Genomic DNA, 16755 nt, shown 5'->3' with positions numbered 1-16755 from the left:
TAGTGTTAAAACACCCCTTTTGCCCGCCTGTAAGGCCCCGGGGCGACTGGGGCCTCTCCCAGGTTTCTTCCCATCGTCCTCTCTGCTTCTCATTCCAGACCTCGGGTCTTTGTACAGCCTTTGTCTCCTGGAGCTCTCACTCTGAACTGCAAACTTTCTCAGTTTCCAATACTTCCCTTAACTGTCACCCACTTCTGTGAAACACTCTTGGGACCCTCACATGGGCTAGGTAGGCCTCTTTCTTCCTTCCCACATATCATACACTGTTCCACCCAGAATCACAAGCATTATTGTTTGCTTGCTTCTTGGTCTACCCCACCCCCAGCCAGAACTTGAAAGGCAATATTTTAATCCTCTTTGTATATGTCTCTTCACTTGACTGTGGACCACCCCCGGATAGAGGTCATGGGTGCCCTTATCCATACTCCCCGTTGCCAGGGACCACTGTGTTTGAGCTGCCACTGGCTGCTTAGGATCGACACGGACTGTTCTGCATGCACTGCTGTGTTAAGGGTGCAGTTCTCATGAGGGCCTTTCAGTACAATCACTGCCCCCCTTTTGCAGGGGAAAAAGCTGAGGCAAGGAGAGGGAAGGCAACTCCGCACATAACAGGGCACAGTCAATGACTACTGAATGAAGAACCGTGTGGCTGTGTGCTCCTGTCACAGACAAATCTTTGTGACTCGATTGGTTAATGTGACTGCGTTTTCTTCAGCAAGTGCTTTGCACTGACATAACCGTCTTAACAGGTGGTACATTTTTGGAGAGAACAGTTGAAACACTCATGACTAGTTCCCAGCGGCGTTTCCTCAATAGGGCAGGTCAGCAATGCAGTGCGCACCAAGGACATCAGGGCGGAAGAACAGGAGAACCGGACATAGCGTCTACTCTCCCTCCAAACGGCGCTAGACACAGAGCTGCCCGATCTCATTTGATCACTGATACAGGGCAGGGGTTATAATATTACAGGTGATAAAATCAGAGCATAGTTATGGGAAGAGGCTGGAAATGAACCTGTCTGTTACCTCTCTCCAGCAGGAGGCTGCCTCTGCCTGGCATGTCATTGCAATCTGGCTTGCCTTTTCTACTTTAAAAAATAGTTCACTTTTTACTAAAAAAATTGTTTTTAAGAAAGTGTGAGAAAACAAAAATTGCTTATAAGCCCCCACCCAAAGGTAAAACTGCTGGTAACATTTCAAGTTTTGTTGGGGTTTTTTGTTTGTTTTCTGTTTTTCTTCTGCTTTTATACATTAATACATCACTCTATGCCGTGCTTTTGGTTGTAGTATATATGAATTTTGTAACTTTGCTTTTGTTTGTAAGCCAAAACTATCAGAAGTACTTTAGGTAATTAAAAAAAAAAAAAAGAAACAAACGGAGAATAGAATCAAGTGGTAAAAGGAGGGAGAAAGATGTCCCTTGTGAAACAGCGGGGGCGTTTGCGGGAGCCCAGGGAAGAGTGGGGTGTGTCTCAGCAGGCTGGGAACGAGCCCTCTCGCCAGACTGCCCCAATCCATCATCCCTGTGCTTGTCCTTCCTGTTTCTCTTGCAGGCAGCAACTTGAATGACGGCTTGTGGCATTCGGTTAGCATCAATGCCAGGAGGAACCGCATCACTCTCACTCTGGATAACGATGCAACATCCCCAGCTCAGGACACCACCTGGGTGCAGATTTATTCTGGAAAGAGCTACTACTTTGGAGGTAAATTCTCCAACCTTTGAGAGTGAAAATAAATGGGGTAGGGAGAATGCAGCAGGCATTTATTTCACTGTGGTGATTTCACTTTGTCAATTAGACCATTCTCCCACCACACACACACACACACACACACACACACACACACACACACACACACATCCACCCTCAAACCCAAAATAGTGTGAAGCAAAATCTCTCACAGCTGTGCAAATATAAATTATCTAGGTCAGTGCTGAGGAAGAAAAGAACTTTAGCTATAAGAGCTGGTGTTACATAACATATCCAAAGGAGATTTTTGTAGCTATGCCAAGCTCTGTGATCGCATTAGAAAGGAGAAACTCAGCTGAAAACTTAGGGAAAGTGTACCAAGAGTCAGCAGTACCTACGAGAGGAAAAATTCAGGTGGAAAGGCACAGCCAGTACACTTGGCCATCTAGGCCACTTCGCTTTCTTGGTCCCCTGTCCTCTCCTTCCCTGCCTCCCTGGAGCCCCTGCCCATGGAGTAGGGCAGCCAACTGTGGGAAGGAACTAGAAGGCCCATGAGCTTGTAGCTCCACATGGAAAAGCCAGTTCAGATTCTGCCTTCTCTGATGTTAGGTGGTTCCTGAGAATCTTTCCAATGATGAAAACACAAGGGCAAACTGGTAATGATGAAAGACGAATCATTAGACATCTACTGCATTTTTATCAATGCATATATATTTTATTTAGTTGTTTGATGGCATTTCTTTCATTAAAAATTAATATCTAATTTCCTAGTCAGTTGTTTGTACTATAGAAATAATCTCTGAAGAGGATTTAACCTCAGTGGCTGTCTGACCTTGAGAAAGACACTTACAGTCCCTGAATTTCCTTACCTGGGACATGGGGAAATAAGCCGGTCTCAGCATAGCCTGGAGAGCTGGCTGAGGACAAGGTTTAGATGGCAGCACAGAGCCTGCTGCGCGGCAGGAGACAGACTGTGGCTTCAGCTCCTACAGACACGGGCATGGGGCAGGGTCCGAACTACACTTGCCAGTTCTTCTTCCATTGAAAAGTTGGAGAAACGTATTGCATAAAATTATGCCCTGTAGTCTCTTAAATGGGATTTATAAATCATTTCTCTCACACCAAAGAAATGTGGCTAAAGCTTTGAAATACACAAGGGACTTGCACAGGTGCATATTGGGGTCTCCGGGAAGGGAAGCAATGAGGAGCATTATCCTTGTGGTTTGATTTTAGAGTGAGGGGGGGCCTCTGTCCCCACCCTAGTCTTCTGCATGTGTTCAGGGAGGACACCTTCCTTTAGGAAGGGGATGCAGTTCCAGTCTCTGTTAAGGTTTTATGTGTCTTACCTCATTTAATTCATGCAGCAAGTTTGTGAGGCAGGTAACATTATCCCTATTGAATAGGTAATAAGACTGATGTTTGCTCAGATGAAATAATTTGTATGAGGCCATAGAGCTAGTGAGGAGCAGAGCAAGGGTTCAAGTCTGGATCTGTTTTCCACAGTCCACTAGTGAAAACAAGGAGATGACAAAAATGCATCATAGAGGCTGCAGAACAAGAGGCCCGGAAGACGTACCTTACAGACTGCATGATTTTACCTCTCATTCAATAATTCAGCAACAAAGAGAGAAAAGGGATCTTGAATTTATTTCTGGGAAAAATGTTTTTTAGAAATTACAATACAGTAAGCATCTGACATTCCTCAAAGGCAAAATGACTCCCCTCCCCCAGTCGACGTGTTCTCAGGTCCGGGTTTAAGGGGCACAGTGCTAAGGAGAGGAAGATTTATCTATGATTTGAACAGTGTTTAAACAAACGCCCCACATGTAGGCTATAAACTTAAGGAAGGTGAAAAATGTTTTCAGTAATAATAGTCAACTTACATAAATTCTCTCTATAGCTTCAATTAGAAATTGTAGCATCTCTCTTCATTTTATGGTGTGCTTGTGAGCTGTTAGCCAGCTGCCGGGCTTCAGCCCAGCAGTGACTGTCTATTAGAGATGGCTGAAATAATTCCCAATTATTTATGGGTTATTGCCATGGTTTCAAGCTTGCATTCCCATATGCTCTGAACCTATTAAAACCACTGGAATGGAGTTTGTAAGGAGCATACCACTTATACACCTGTGATGCTCTATACCTGTCTTAATGAGAAGTAGATATGCCCTGGTTGCAAGCTATGCTAAATTAGTGTAATGCTTTTTTTTTTAAAGAACACCCTTTAAAAAAGGTATAGTGTTACCCTCGCACATATGCTATTACAGCCCTGTAACTATGTGCATTTAAACCCTTAGTTTCCTTAAAGTCCGGATTTGTTTTGCACATCACTTCAAAATTCCAGTTATGTTCCTGAGTGTACCTTTCTCAGGAACTAAGCCTGTTAATGCCAACAATTAGCCAGACAATTACTCTGCTGCCATCCTTAGACAAAGCATAATGTCTGTTGAAAGTGTAATTCAGAATTGAATTTTTGGCCGGGCGCGGTGGCTCACGCCTATAATCCTAGCACTCTGGGAGGCTGAGGCGGGCAGATTGGTCGAGGTCAGGAGTTCGAAACCAGCCTGAGCAAGAGCAAGACCCCATTTCTACTATAAATAGAAATAAATTAATTGGCCAACTAATATATATAGAAAAAATTAGCCGGGCATGGTGACGCATGCCTGTAGTCCCAGCTACTCGGGAGGCTGAGGCAGCAGGATTGCTTGAGCCCAGGAGTCGGAGGTTGCTGTGAGCTAGGCTGACGCCACGGCACTCACTCTAGCCTGGGCAACAAAGTGAGACTCTGTCTCAAAAAAAAAAAAAAAGAATTGAATTGTGCATTTAGATACGCGTTTTCAAGACAGACCCAAAATTCCCAGGTAGTTACAATGCATCGCTTCCTTGCGATGAGTGAAGGACTCCATGCGAAAGAAAAACGAACAGCTGACCTACATAAAGAAAAAACTCAGAATGAGATAAATACAGTACTGGTATTCCCTTTGCCACACTTTTTATTTTCTCTATGGTGATTGAGTATGCCCTGTTTTGTACCGATTCCGTTCCGCTCCCTGAGAATGCTAGGATTTACAACGAAAGGGCGTGCACCGCTGTGAATGAAAAAGCACCAAAATAATTAGACCTCAAGGTCTTCCATCAATAGGTCGCCAGAGCAATGACGGATCATTTCAGTATTCTTCTTCATCTTTTTTCTCTGTCCCACAGGGTGCCCCGACAATCTCACCGATTCCCAATGTTTAAATCCCATTAAGGCTTTCCAAGGCTGCATGAGGCTCATCTTTATTGATAACCAGCCCAAGGACCTCATTTCAGTTCAGCAAGGTTCCCTGGGGAATTTTAGTGATTTACACATTGATCTGTGTAGCATCAAAGACAGGTAATTATTGTCTCTTCTCCTCTGTTCTCCCACCCTCTTCCCATTCTCACTGTTCTAAATATGAGTTTCTTTAAGCAAAATTCTAATCCACCGACATTAGCCACATTAGACATAATTGAGTCGCCTAATGGAAAATATTTCTGAAAGGATTTCAGGCCCAGAGAAAAATGGTTTAAATTAGTTGAGTCTCTCTTCATGTTGACTTGCAGTAAATGGGATATGCAAATTAAATCAAAATACAAATTTGTGAAAGGATTAAAATTTTATGCATAAACAACATTTGATTACTTTGAAGTTAAGAGTAAAGCAAAACGGAGGAAGGAATTACTTCCCTCCTAAACCATTTCGTTCTTCGCTGCAGTGGGTGTCCCTGTAACACAGGCAGGTGAGCTGCAGACCCTCCAGGAGAGAGACCTATGGCAGAGGTTTGGGCTGTGCCCAACAGCACACAGTGAACCCCCACCCACTGCATCTGCGGCCCAGAGGACACTGGACTCTAGAGAGAATCAGCAACTCATACAGCTAACGAAACTCAGTTTCCCTTCTATTTTGACTGGAATCTGGCTCCTCTTATATTATTAATAAGAGTTTCTAAATGCAAAGACACACCTCTGAAAGCCAAAGAGTATGGATTTGGAATTTTCAGCAAGGTTTTCCATGTTCCCCATGTTTCCTCTCCAGAGCCTACCTCCTTCATTCTAATTCTGCTCAACCCAGGCAAAATATTATTTGTTGAATGGATCAATGTCCATTTATTGAATGTCTGTTAAGTGCTTGCCTACGTGTTGCTGACATAGGGCCTCTGCTCGTGTTTCACCATGGAGTATATTAGCCATTACAGTAAAGTGAGATAAATGACCAAGAAATGCACCTGTAATTGTTGGACCCATGGCAGCAGCAGCTTAGTCTGGCCTGGGGAATGAGGTCAGGGAGGGTGCAGGAGGTGCTGCTGAGTCCAGTCTTGGAGCAGGAGGCACAGGCAGCTTGGGTAAGGTGGGGAGGGCGAAGGAGATTGGTGGAACATTGCACAGAAACAGCAGAGAGCAGGGCTTGCAAGTATTTCATGAATTCAAAATACATTTTTTTGCATTCAAAATATCTAATATTGAAATACAGTTTGCAATTGATGGTGTATAATAGTTTAATTGGCAGCATTTATTTTTCTTAGTGGCATATATACTAATGGTATGTCTTACAATTAATGGTGTCTTAGATAGAATAAAACACAGCTCAGTAGAGATGGTAGGTCCGTGGGGGTGGTACACATGGCCAGGTACGTGGGCCAGGACCATGAAGAACTTTGTGTGCCAGTGAAATTTGCCTTCATGTTCTCAAAAAGAATCAGCAAGAAAGGTGGTCAGATTTGTCTAGTAGAAAGAGTATTCAGAATAAATGAGAAAGATGGATTGGAAGAGAGCTAGCACACGGCGGAGGAGGTGGTGCCCCGGTCCAGGGGAGCAAAAGTGGGCAATAGTGCGTGCCTCCACCGAGCGGTACAGAAATCAGCTGTGCAGAATGTAGTGTCCGCTGATGTGGCAATGACCAATACAATTTGGTGGAACTTTATGCACCTGTTTCTCTGTTAATACCACTGCAAGTGGGATCAGCAGCACATCACATGGACTTCTTGGCTCTTATGGTTCATTATTTTTGTATTTGACCAGCTGGAAAAGTGGCTAATAACATGTATGTTTCATTAAAATGTATTAGTTTAGAGACCTTAGAATAAAAGGTGTTACAGGGAATGGTGGCCACCCCTGCAGTGTCCAGGAATGGTGAGGAGGAGGCACCCTCCTTCCTCACCCTGTGAGGAAGCCCTGTGCGAAGTGTGGATCAATACAGGGAATATTTGTCAATAAGTGTCTCTTATGCTACCTTAATTTCTAATCAAGGAAGCTCTCGTTATTTTCGATTACATGAAAGTCATTGCCATCTACACCGCATCATTACTTTTGTGTAATTGTAGTCTTGTATAATTGTATTACATGCAATTGTGTTTTGGTTAATTGTGTAATAAGGGATTGTGTTTGGTTTAGTGGGTAAATGGTATGTTTTTCTTGATTTACCAGACACTGTCTTAACAGAAGGGAAAGCTGTGGCAAAAGCCTTTGCTTGATTCATTATTTCTTGAACTTATATTTAACATTAATTGGAAAGAGGCAGGGGTTAGAAAGGAGGGTGATTTCCAAGTCTGGTGTTTTATTTTTAATGTGTTAATCAATGCGAACTTGATTTCAGGGAAGTACAAAGTCTTTGCCTTCAAGGAGCTTGCCACTTGCTGGGGGGGGTGGGGAGGGAGGCAAAATAGCGTGGCTGTGGTTTTCTTACCTCTGTTGCTGTCTGGGAAGACCACAGAGGATGTCTGAACGGCTCTTCGTACTCCCAGGCCCCTCCCCTGCCATGTCCTCCCCAGCTACAGAGACCCAGACCTCCGTCCCACTCCGCCGTGGTTACCCCGTTCCACCCCTCCCTTTCCTTCCTTGACATGCAGTGGGATCCAACCCTCCCAGCTTCCTTTTCTTGCTGGACCCACTGAGTGTCTTACACATCTTAAGTGTCTTAGCACTGGTCACATAGGCAAATCAGATTTGAGAACTCCAGGATAGCATTCATACCAGAGGCACAAAAGTTCCAAAATCTTATGTTCTCCTAGTGGGGATCCTTTAAGCAGGTTCTGTTAGAGATGGTGCCTAGATACCCTGGTGCCTGCTGTCCAACTTGTGTGGTTTACAAACTACCTTTGACACATCACCTTGAGTAAAAGCTGGGAGCTTTCCTTCTCAGGGATTAGGGAACTTTACCAGTTTGTATCTCAACGATGGGCTCACAGATAGCCAGTGAGTGAGTGAGTGAAGCTGACTTACAACATCCCTGAGTAGGCCAGGATGCTGCAACAGCTGCAGAACTCCGGGAGGACAAATGCATGAAAGTCTCTCCTTTCTAAAAGGGGGAAACTAACGCCCAGAGGTGCATGTCAGCTTCCCTAAGGTCACACAGGGCTGCAGTTGTAGTGAAGGGTTGAACATTGCCAGTGTTCTCTCCCATGTACTGTCTTGCAGACAGGTACCGACCTGGAAAAACCAGTCATTGCGTGTCTGTGGCTCTCAATATGTAACCCCAGCTTCTGCTCAACCAGGCAGCATTTTCAAGCATGTGCAATATACCTTGTGTGCCTAATGCAATTCCATTTAAAAGGGGGGCAAAGTGTTGTGTAATGTCAGACAGCGTCTAAGTGGACCTAGGAGGGCCAGGTCCAGTGGTGTCTCTTCCCAGCATCCTTGTGGCTGAGTTCCACTCAGTTCCAGGATCCATGTCCAGTGCTGCAGGGGTTCAAAGTCCAAGGCAGGAGGGACAGATCACCAAATGCTGTCCCAGAAATTGAATAGGAGATGGGATCCAAGGTGTGAAGCCAAACGGGGGAGGGAGGGAGAACAGGGATGCTAATGAGTCAGCTGCTTGAGGTGGGGGGAAATGGAGTCACACCTGGAGAAATTCCCAAATCCCAGTGCAGGTGGCGGCAGCATTGACAGCCAGCAGGGTGCACATAACCCCAGCCCTCCATGCACCAGCGTGACAGATGACACTAGTTATTTAACCTTGTATCCATGTTTCCTCTTCTGCAAAACCAGGATCAGAAAACCTACCTTTGTGTTCAGAGTTACAGGAGAAAGTGTGAGAAGTCAGGTGCTCAGTGGCACGTCTAGTACGCAGTAGATACTCAGTGACTGTTCACCCTGGTGGTTCTGTTACTGAAAAGTTTGCCAACTCTCTAGTGTCCATGAGGAGAGGAGAGGCTTTGGTCTCCTTCTGACACCCCAACTCCCACCATTGCAAGTGAGTGTCCTCCCAGCAGTGTCCTCGTGATCCCCATAGAAATACCTTTCATGTGCCCTGAAATAAGTTGTTCCGGGACTCCTCTGGGGCTTTGACTTGCTCTTGTCCAAAGGACTTGCCCTTCTTTGCTACTAGCCACTGCCAAGAAAGCAACTCATGGGAAAAGCCAAGGTTGTGGCCTTCAGTTTTTCCTAAAGCACTGATCTCAGGGCCAGGACTAGTGGGAACCTGAAAATAAAAATTTAAGGAGGCCCTTACTTCCATGTCCATGCATGCAATGACCCTGCCTTTGCAGACGCCTAAGTGTAGGGTCCTCCTTAAATCTTGCAGGCAAATTTGAGTGTGTTTGTTTCAGAAGGGCTTGTTACAACACAAATTTTAGGGGTGTAGATTGTGAGAATTTGCATTTCTAGCAAATTCCTAGGTGATGTTTCTGTTTCAGGACTGGCTTAATGGCCACACTCTGAGAACCACTGCCTTCAAGCTTCTAATCTGGCCGAGGTTGTGGGATTGTGTGGAGTGTGCAAAGGTGACACAGGTGTGGGCGAGAGGGATGGGCCCTGCCTCACCTAAAACTCCCGGCCAGAGTCTCTCAGGGTCTCTGAAAAGTTCTAGCAACTGTCTCTCAATGTCCCTGTCCCAAAAGGATGTTGAAATCAGTCCCAGGGCCACTGAGGGGGCCACTGACTGTCTTCTCCCTCCAGGGTGCCCTGGTCTTTGTCATTTGGCTCCTCTCCTGCTTCTCACTACAAGCAAAACCTTTGTGAATAAGATGGGAATGACCAGATCCTCAGGTGTGTCTAAGAGAGGGGATATTTTGGTTGGAGGCCAGTGGAATATGGTTTTAGAACAGTTACAGCTGGAAACAAGAATAAACTTTTTTTAATGACGAAAGCCACTGGCTAAGCCTGCTGAAGGTCATGGCTTGATCTTTCCTTCTAGACAAACTCCACAGCCTGTGGCGGGGGAGGGGAGAAGGGAATATAATGGAAGTGGCTTCACCTCCCCCAAATATTGCCTACATACCTTTAAAAAGATTGATAAACACTGATTTCACGTGGCCTTCTGGTGCTCAGCAAAGGGCTTTGGTGGCCACAGGGCCCGTTCCCTGCAAACCTCCCTCATAAAGCGATGCTACTCAGGAGGGTCCCAGGAGACCATCCTACCCTGGTTCTGAGCAGGGGAAATGGTGTCACCTAGAGGTGACAAAGACAGATGTGGAAGCAGGGGCTGTGCTCCTGTGGTCTTTGCTGTAGCAACCTATGGAGAGCTTTTGCTCTAATCCTTTCTAAATGAAACGTTTTACTTTTTCCAAAGAGCATATACCATGAGCACTGCATTGCATTTCTTGCATCAAATGGGTTATGCAATGCAGCTTGTCCCACCTTCACCACTTTCCTTTTCCTAACACATTCTTTTAAGAAAAGCGTCTGCTAAACTCTCTGGTCAAGATTCTTACCTTTGTTGGTTCAGGGTTTGGAGTGCTGCGAACACTGAGAGCTAGAAACCATTATGTTGGATAACCTCCCATCAACAGACTCCTGCTAAAAACCCACCCCGAGTGTGGGAGTTTGTTAAAAACAGTGGGTAATATAAAAAGATTACATTGTGGGGTAATACATATGTTTTAGTCCTTCTCTAAAATTGAAAGCCTATACATTGGGTGCCAGGAAAGCCATCGTAAGGGCAATGCCCACACAATCTGAGCTTCTAACTCTGAAGTGAGAAATGCTACAATATGGTGTTCTCCCTCAACTCATGGGATGGGGCCAAAATGAAAACAAGATCACTTCAGCTTTTTTATTTATCATTTGTGTTCTATTTCACAGGGGAAAATGAAAAGTTATATTTTATGTAACAGTTACTGAGAAAACATTCTCTAAATATTATTTCATTTAATTCTCCCTATAGTCTGCAAATGTCCACCAAGTGGTTCTCAAAACATGACACCCAGGGCAGCAACATCAGTATCACTTGGTGACTTGTTAGAACTTTGATTCTCAGCCCCCAGCCCTTACCTGCTGGATCAGAAAGTTGGCGTGGGGGCAATCTGAGTTTCCATGAGTCCTGCAGGTGATTCTGATGCCCACTCAAATTTGAGAACCACTGGTTTGTTCCATTATTGTCATTTTACAGATAAGATGACCAATTCTTAGGGAGGTCCAGTAACTGCCCAAGGTCACATCTTCAGTCTTTGGGGGAGCCAGGATTCAAATTCAAGTTAGGCTGACTAGACCAGAGAAAGAGAAATGGGCTTGGGTGGCCAGAGTAGGCCAAGGGAAGTACCACAGAGGAAGTGGGACTTCAGCAGGAACTTGAAAAGCCGGCTGGGCTGAGGGAGGTCAGGAAGGGTGCCCCAGGTGCTCGCATTTGAGAACCAGCGAGGCGCTGCCCATGTCTGCTGTACTAGACGGGCTGCCCTGGCAGCACTGAGTAAAACAGAACCTAAGTCAGGGTCAGGGGAGACTTGCCAGCACAAAAACTTAGTTTAAAATCTTAGTGATAGGCCATATTAGTAGCTAATCTTCAAATATGGATCTCCAGCTGCAGTAGTGCGGAGCGTAGTGGTCCCAGTCTGCGCTTGTTTGGAACGGGCTGCACAGAGGTGAGCGAGAGAGGCTTCGCCTGCATTTGCTGTGCTCCCCATCACTCGCTTCACCGCCTGAGCGCCGCCTCCTGTCAGATCTGCAGCGGGGGCATTAGTTGCAGAAAAACAAGCTCAGGGCTCCCACTGACTCTGCATTATGGTGAGTTATATAATTATTTCATTATATATTACAAGGTAATAATAGAAATAAAGTGCACAACAAATGTAATGCACTTGGATCATCTCGAAACCATTCTCCTCCTCTGCCTCCATCCATGGAAAAATTGTCTTCCATGAAGTCGGTCCCTGGTACTGAAAAGGTTGGGGACCACTGCTTTAAATAATAGGTGCTGTGGACGTGGACATTGTGTGTGTGCGTGTTTTGCTGTAATCCTCACCACAATGCTATGACGTAGGTACTATCATTAACTCCATTTTACAGGTAACAAAGTGGAGGCACAGCGACACTAAGCAGCTTGTCTGAGGTCAGACAGCGCACGTGTGGCGGGCCTGGCTACAAATCAGGGAGTCTGGTTGAAGGGGTCAGGCCTGCCCTGCGTGCGCGGCTGCCGCCCTGCAGTGCGGAAGCACCCTGCATTCTTCAGCAGAGCCCTGAAGTAGAAAATGATGTGTTTTAATGTTGCATTAACATCACGAAAGGGGCTGTATTAAAGTCAGGGAGAGAAGGATGTGGGCAGCGCAGTGCCGCGGGGTTACATCCCTGCAGCTCGCTGTCACCACCCAGCGAGGAGCACACCGAGAGACTTGGAGAGAGTTGAAGCCTCCTCCAAGAGATTCAACTGTATCTAGTTCTCCAGATTGGTTAGGGCACGGAGGAACCTTGGAGCTAGCCCGGCATGGCTGCCTTGCGGAGGTCGGCTTCAGCAGATTTGGCAAGGGTGTTCCATCCAGAGCGCCTCGGAAAAGGTACGATTCATTTGTCTGCTTCCTAAGTGAGGGCTTCTCCCCCCACCCCGCCTCATACCTCTTCGAATGTCACTAGGGAAGAGGGGCTTTGGAGGGGTATGAAACCTGGATTGGATTAGAGTAAGTGGCCTTGAAGGAATACATCTGTGTCCCGTTACCAACCTTGTCCCTCTCATCACTTGTTTTCCTAAGGAAAGTGGGTCATTGCCTTGATGAACTGGTACTTCTCCACCTGTGCACAAGGAAGGGCCCCAGGGTGCCCTGATTCGTGGGAAATGCAGAGTGCTGAGCAAGCCAGGGGTGAGCCTTCCCTCTGGCCTGCTGGAGGCTGGCGAGGACCCCACCAGCTGGTAATGGGAAGTGCTGGTGCTGGAGACAAAGGCAGACCAACGAGCTGGGTGAACCGTCACAGGCATTTCCGGAGATGAAGGATTCGTGTTGAAGGTTACAATTAGGAGACGGGGTTCGCTGTGCATGCTCAGGTAGCAGTGAGGAAACGTCTATCAAAATCCATAGGTGCCTGAAACATCTCTGCTGAGAAATACCGGCCAAGAAATGCAGATGTTTTAGATGACATAGAAGCCCAGGAAACTTTTGATCCAGATGAAACACATGAGAAAAAGGTTACTTTAGATTCTCAATTCACTTCTGTGAGGCAGAAATCATTTCTAAATTAATAATAAGAAGAAAGAGATTCCTTCCTATTGATCCCTACACACGATCAATATCTCAATAAGCTTTCGTCCAGCGCCCTGATAGGGGCCTTCCATCTGTCTCCACGTTCTCTGAGGAGCACGTCCCTGCACACGCTCATCCCCCCGTCTGCACTGATGTCCACTCACCGCACTCTCGAGGGAAGGCACCTGCAGACTTTGAACACTGTTTGTCTCTGGCATTTGCATCACCAGTGGCCCATTGTGAGCAGCATTTATAAATACAGTTGGAAGAGAAAAGGAGTTTAATGTGTTTTCAGTTGGGGACAAAGCAGGTCTGGTCTGTGATAAAAGCTTCTCACCCGTTTCTGTAGTGAAACCTAAATTTAAAATTAGGTCTTTGCTACTTACATTTTGAATTAAGATATCTCATGGGAAGTTCATAGAACTCGAATCAGGCCTTGTGGGTTTTGTCGTGGTGGCATTTCAGGCTGCTGAGCCGCCCCTCTGCTCATGTATACCTGCAGGCATCGTCTACTTCATGACACCCTCCACTTGAACTTCTGCAGTGTCCAAAGGGAGCCTCCATCTCTTGGGTTGGCAGATGGGGAAACTGATACTATTAACAACATGTGAGGTGGTAACGCCTGTGCTGTTCACGTGTTACCCCAACTTTGGACACAACCAGTCACTTAACCTCTTTTATCTCGGCTCCCTTGGTTGTCAAATGGGCGTCATGTTTTATAACTACAAAGTGTTATGCAAAAGCAAGGTAATGGTACTCCCGCCTCCCTCTTGGAGTTGTGGTAAGGAATGACGGAGAGCAGAAAGATGAAAGTTCTTAGAGTTAAAAGCAAGAGAGACAGAAATGGATGGGGCTCTATGTGTATCAGCAGGCTGGATTTCATAAAACCCATACACAGGCAGAAAAGGATGACACTTCTCTGAATAATTTACCTACATACATAACCTATTTTATTTTGTAGACAAGTGATGAATGTCTTCACTTGATTTGAGTTACAGATTTGAAGTCTTCCCTCTAGGTTTAGCTTCATCTTAAAAAGATCTCTCGGACGTGATTGAATAGGCCACTGCAGGGCCCTTCTCTGCTAATGTCGGGATGCACTGTACACCTGGAAGTAGCTCTCTCAACATGTGAAAATGCAAAAGGAAACAAACAACAAACCTAAGACAGAGAGTTATTTGATTGAGTGGGATTTTATGTGTTTCCCAATTTTACAGTCTCTAAAGTGTGATGTCTAGCACATCCAGAACACCATTCACTTTATTATGACAAAATGTTAGAATCACCTTGCTGCCTGCTTTTACCCATGCTGAAAAATGTAATTTTGACTGTAATAATTAGGTAAGGGGCTATCCCTGCTTTGGATGTCAAAGTAATCCCAGATGTGGTTCTTAAGCAGCTCTGGGTCGTTAGATTTGGCCACATGATCATCCTGAGAAGTATAGAGCCCTGAACTCTGAAGTGAGAATTGTAGGTGTCAGCTTCAGTATTTGTGTGTGCACATATGTGTGTTTGCAGCCACCCTATCCAGTGAGTCCTGATGCACGCTTCTAGTTCCTGCCTGTTGAGAAACTGCCCATGCTCTGCTACTCTGCCTGTATGACCCAGTCATTCATTCATCCAGTCTTTTCTGAGTACCGGCTGTATGTTCTTTGCTCTGGGAATCCAACAGGGAACAAGGCAGAGAGTCTTTGATCTTACAGGGTGTGTCACTGGTTTTCCCTGCTCTGGTCCTTCTTGTGTCATTGGATCAGGGTCTGCTTTTTATTATAATGGATCATTCATTTATCCATTCATCTCTTGTGTTTGCAGCATCGCTGCTGGGCCAGGTACAAGGTAGGAGCTCAGGATGTAGTTGGAGAAGATCTCTGACTTCAGAAAGCCCCCTGGAAGGACACAGATTTCAAACAAATGATCACGGAAATAAACATATATGCCCCCAATATGATGAGTGGCATGATACAAATAAGCACAGTTCAGGAGAGAGTCTGCAAGCAAGGTTGTTTGATATTGGGGATGGGAGCAACATGTCAAGAATGGGGGATATGGACTTCTTGTCCTCAGATTCTGCAAAAGTAACTATTCAGAGGTCCCTGCGAGTCGTTGTCAGTGACTTTCTCAGGTGTTTATACTTTCCCATACTTCCTACAAGCCTCTGGCTGGTGATTCTGGTCTCAACGTTCTGTGCGTGTCCTCTGCTGAAGGCACTGTTTGCTGTGGGGGCCAAAGGGCTAAGAAGTGCGAAACTCTGCTTTCCTTCGTGAGAAGAAACCTTCCAAGTGGGGTTTTTGCCAAAAACAAATTCCTCCACATTTCCCCAAAACATGAATGTGCTGGGAATTCCTGTCTGCTGTTAATGCCACCCCCTTACCCTCCCCATTCCATCCCCCAATCCCTTTTTGAGCTGCCATGGTTAAAGGGTTTAGCTTCTAGCAAGTCATTCCTTGTAAAATATAGGCTACATCTACACTTAGAAAAAAAAAGTCTGCCTACTCAAAATAAACACCAGTGTAAAGGTGGGAATGATATTTCAACTAACAATTTGGTAAATCCTAAGAATCTGAACGTGACAAGAGGAATATGCATTTTAAAGGTCATTCCAATTACCGTGCTTACTCATGTTAAGCTGCAAGTCTGGAGTTTATGCGAGAAGAGCCACGCACTGAGCAGAGAAATGAGAACATGTGGTTGGCAGGGACTTGAACAAATAGTAAGGAGAGTAATACAAATCACTGTTGTTTTCTGTGATATTATATAATTCTTCAACCTCTGAGGCATCTGGGAAGTAGAGGAAGGCAAGCATTGATGAAGAGCTGGGCACTTCCTCACAGCTCTAAACCCCCAGATTCCATGATGAATTATCTTCTAATCCACATTTTGCACAACTGTGTGGGACCCATAAGAAGAGGCCCAGGACAAGCTCCTGCCTGCATTAAACCTTCCATTCACTGCACGCTGGAGACTCAGAAGGGGCAGGCTGGTGGGGGGTGCAGTATGAACAATCGCATATCGGGTACAATGTACACTATTCAGATGACAGGCACACTAAAAGCCTAGACTTCTCCGCTATACAATTCATCCATGTAACAAAACAAACAAAAATTTGTACACCTTAAATCTATTGAAATGTTCTTAAAAATTGCTAAAAAAAATTTTAAAAATTCCATTTGCAATCACTGCATTCTCCACATCATAGTGAATTCAAAATATAATTTTCTCAATAGAATTATTCAAAATGTAAAACTGCTTTTGAAATAGGGAAATAGCTAGGACCTATTCTCTTAGAGATAATTTGGCTCATACCTTTCTCTCACTTCCCCAGGTACATACATCATTACAGCTGTAGCTATTCTGAACGTCGGATTCTGTATGTGCATTTCTCCTGAACTCCAGCACAATAGAATCTACGTCATTAAACAAAAGAATCCAAATTCTCAAGCTTGTCTTTTGTAGTCCCATGGCCTCACCTCTTCCTGTTCATCTTTATCTCCTACTATATTAATGCATCATTTCATCTGTATGTACTTACTGAGCATCTACTATGTTCTTATGTGTATACATATATGTAGTGTGTATATAGTCTCTACCTTCAGGAAGCTCAAGAGCAAGAGAGCTAAACTAGGAACAGGAAAGCAGACATTTCACACAGGGCATGAAGGAACATCCTGC

General features: G+C 45.2%; 1 protein-coding gene across 1 annotated transcript in view; it reads left to right on the top strand.

Annotated features, from left to right (window-relative positions):
* The window catches only part of CNTNAP5 (contactin associated protein family member 5), a 772432-nt gene that overhangs the window by 427482 nt on the left and 328195 nt on the right, over window positions 1-16755 (top strand). Inside the window, exons 9-10 of the mRNA XM_012755965.3 lie at window positions 1553-1702; window positions 4889-5060. Coding sequence (XP_012611419.2) covers window positions 1553-1702; window positions 4889-5060 — 322 coding nt within the window. The remainder of the gene's footprint in view (window positions 1-1552; window positions 1703-4888; window positions 5061-16755) is intronic.

The sequence above is a fragment of the Microcebus murinus genome, chromosome 8, assembly GCF_040939455.1.
Source record: "Microcebus murinus isolate Inina chromosome 8, M.murinus_Inina_mat1.0, whole genome shotgun sequence".
Classification (NCBI taxonomy): domain Eukaryota; kingdom Metazoa; phylum Chordata; class Mammalia; order Primates; family Cheirogaleidae; genus Microcebus; species Microcebus murinus.
The sequence above is the reverse complement of the archived record's forward strand: the minus strand, read 5'-3'. Positions and strand labels throughout refer to the sequence as shown.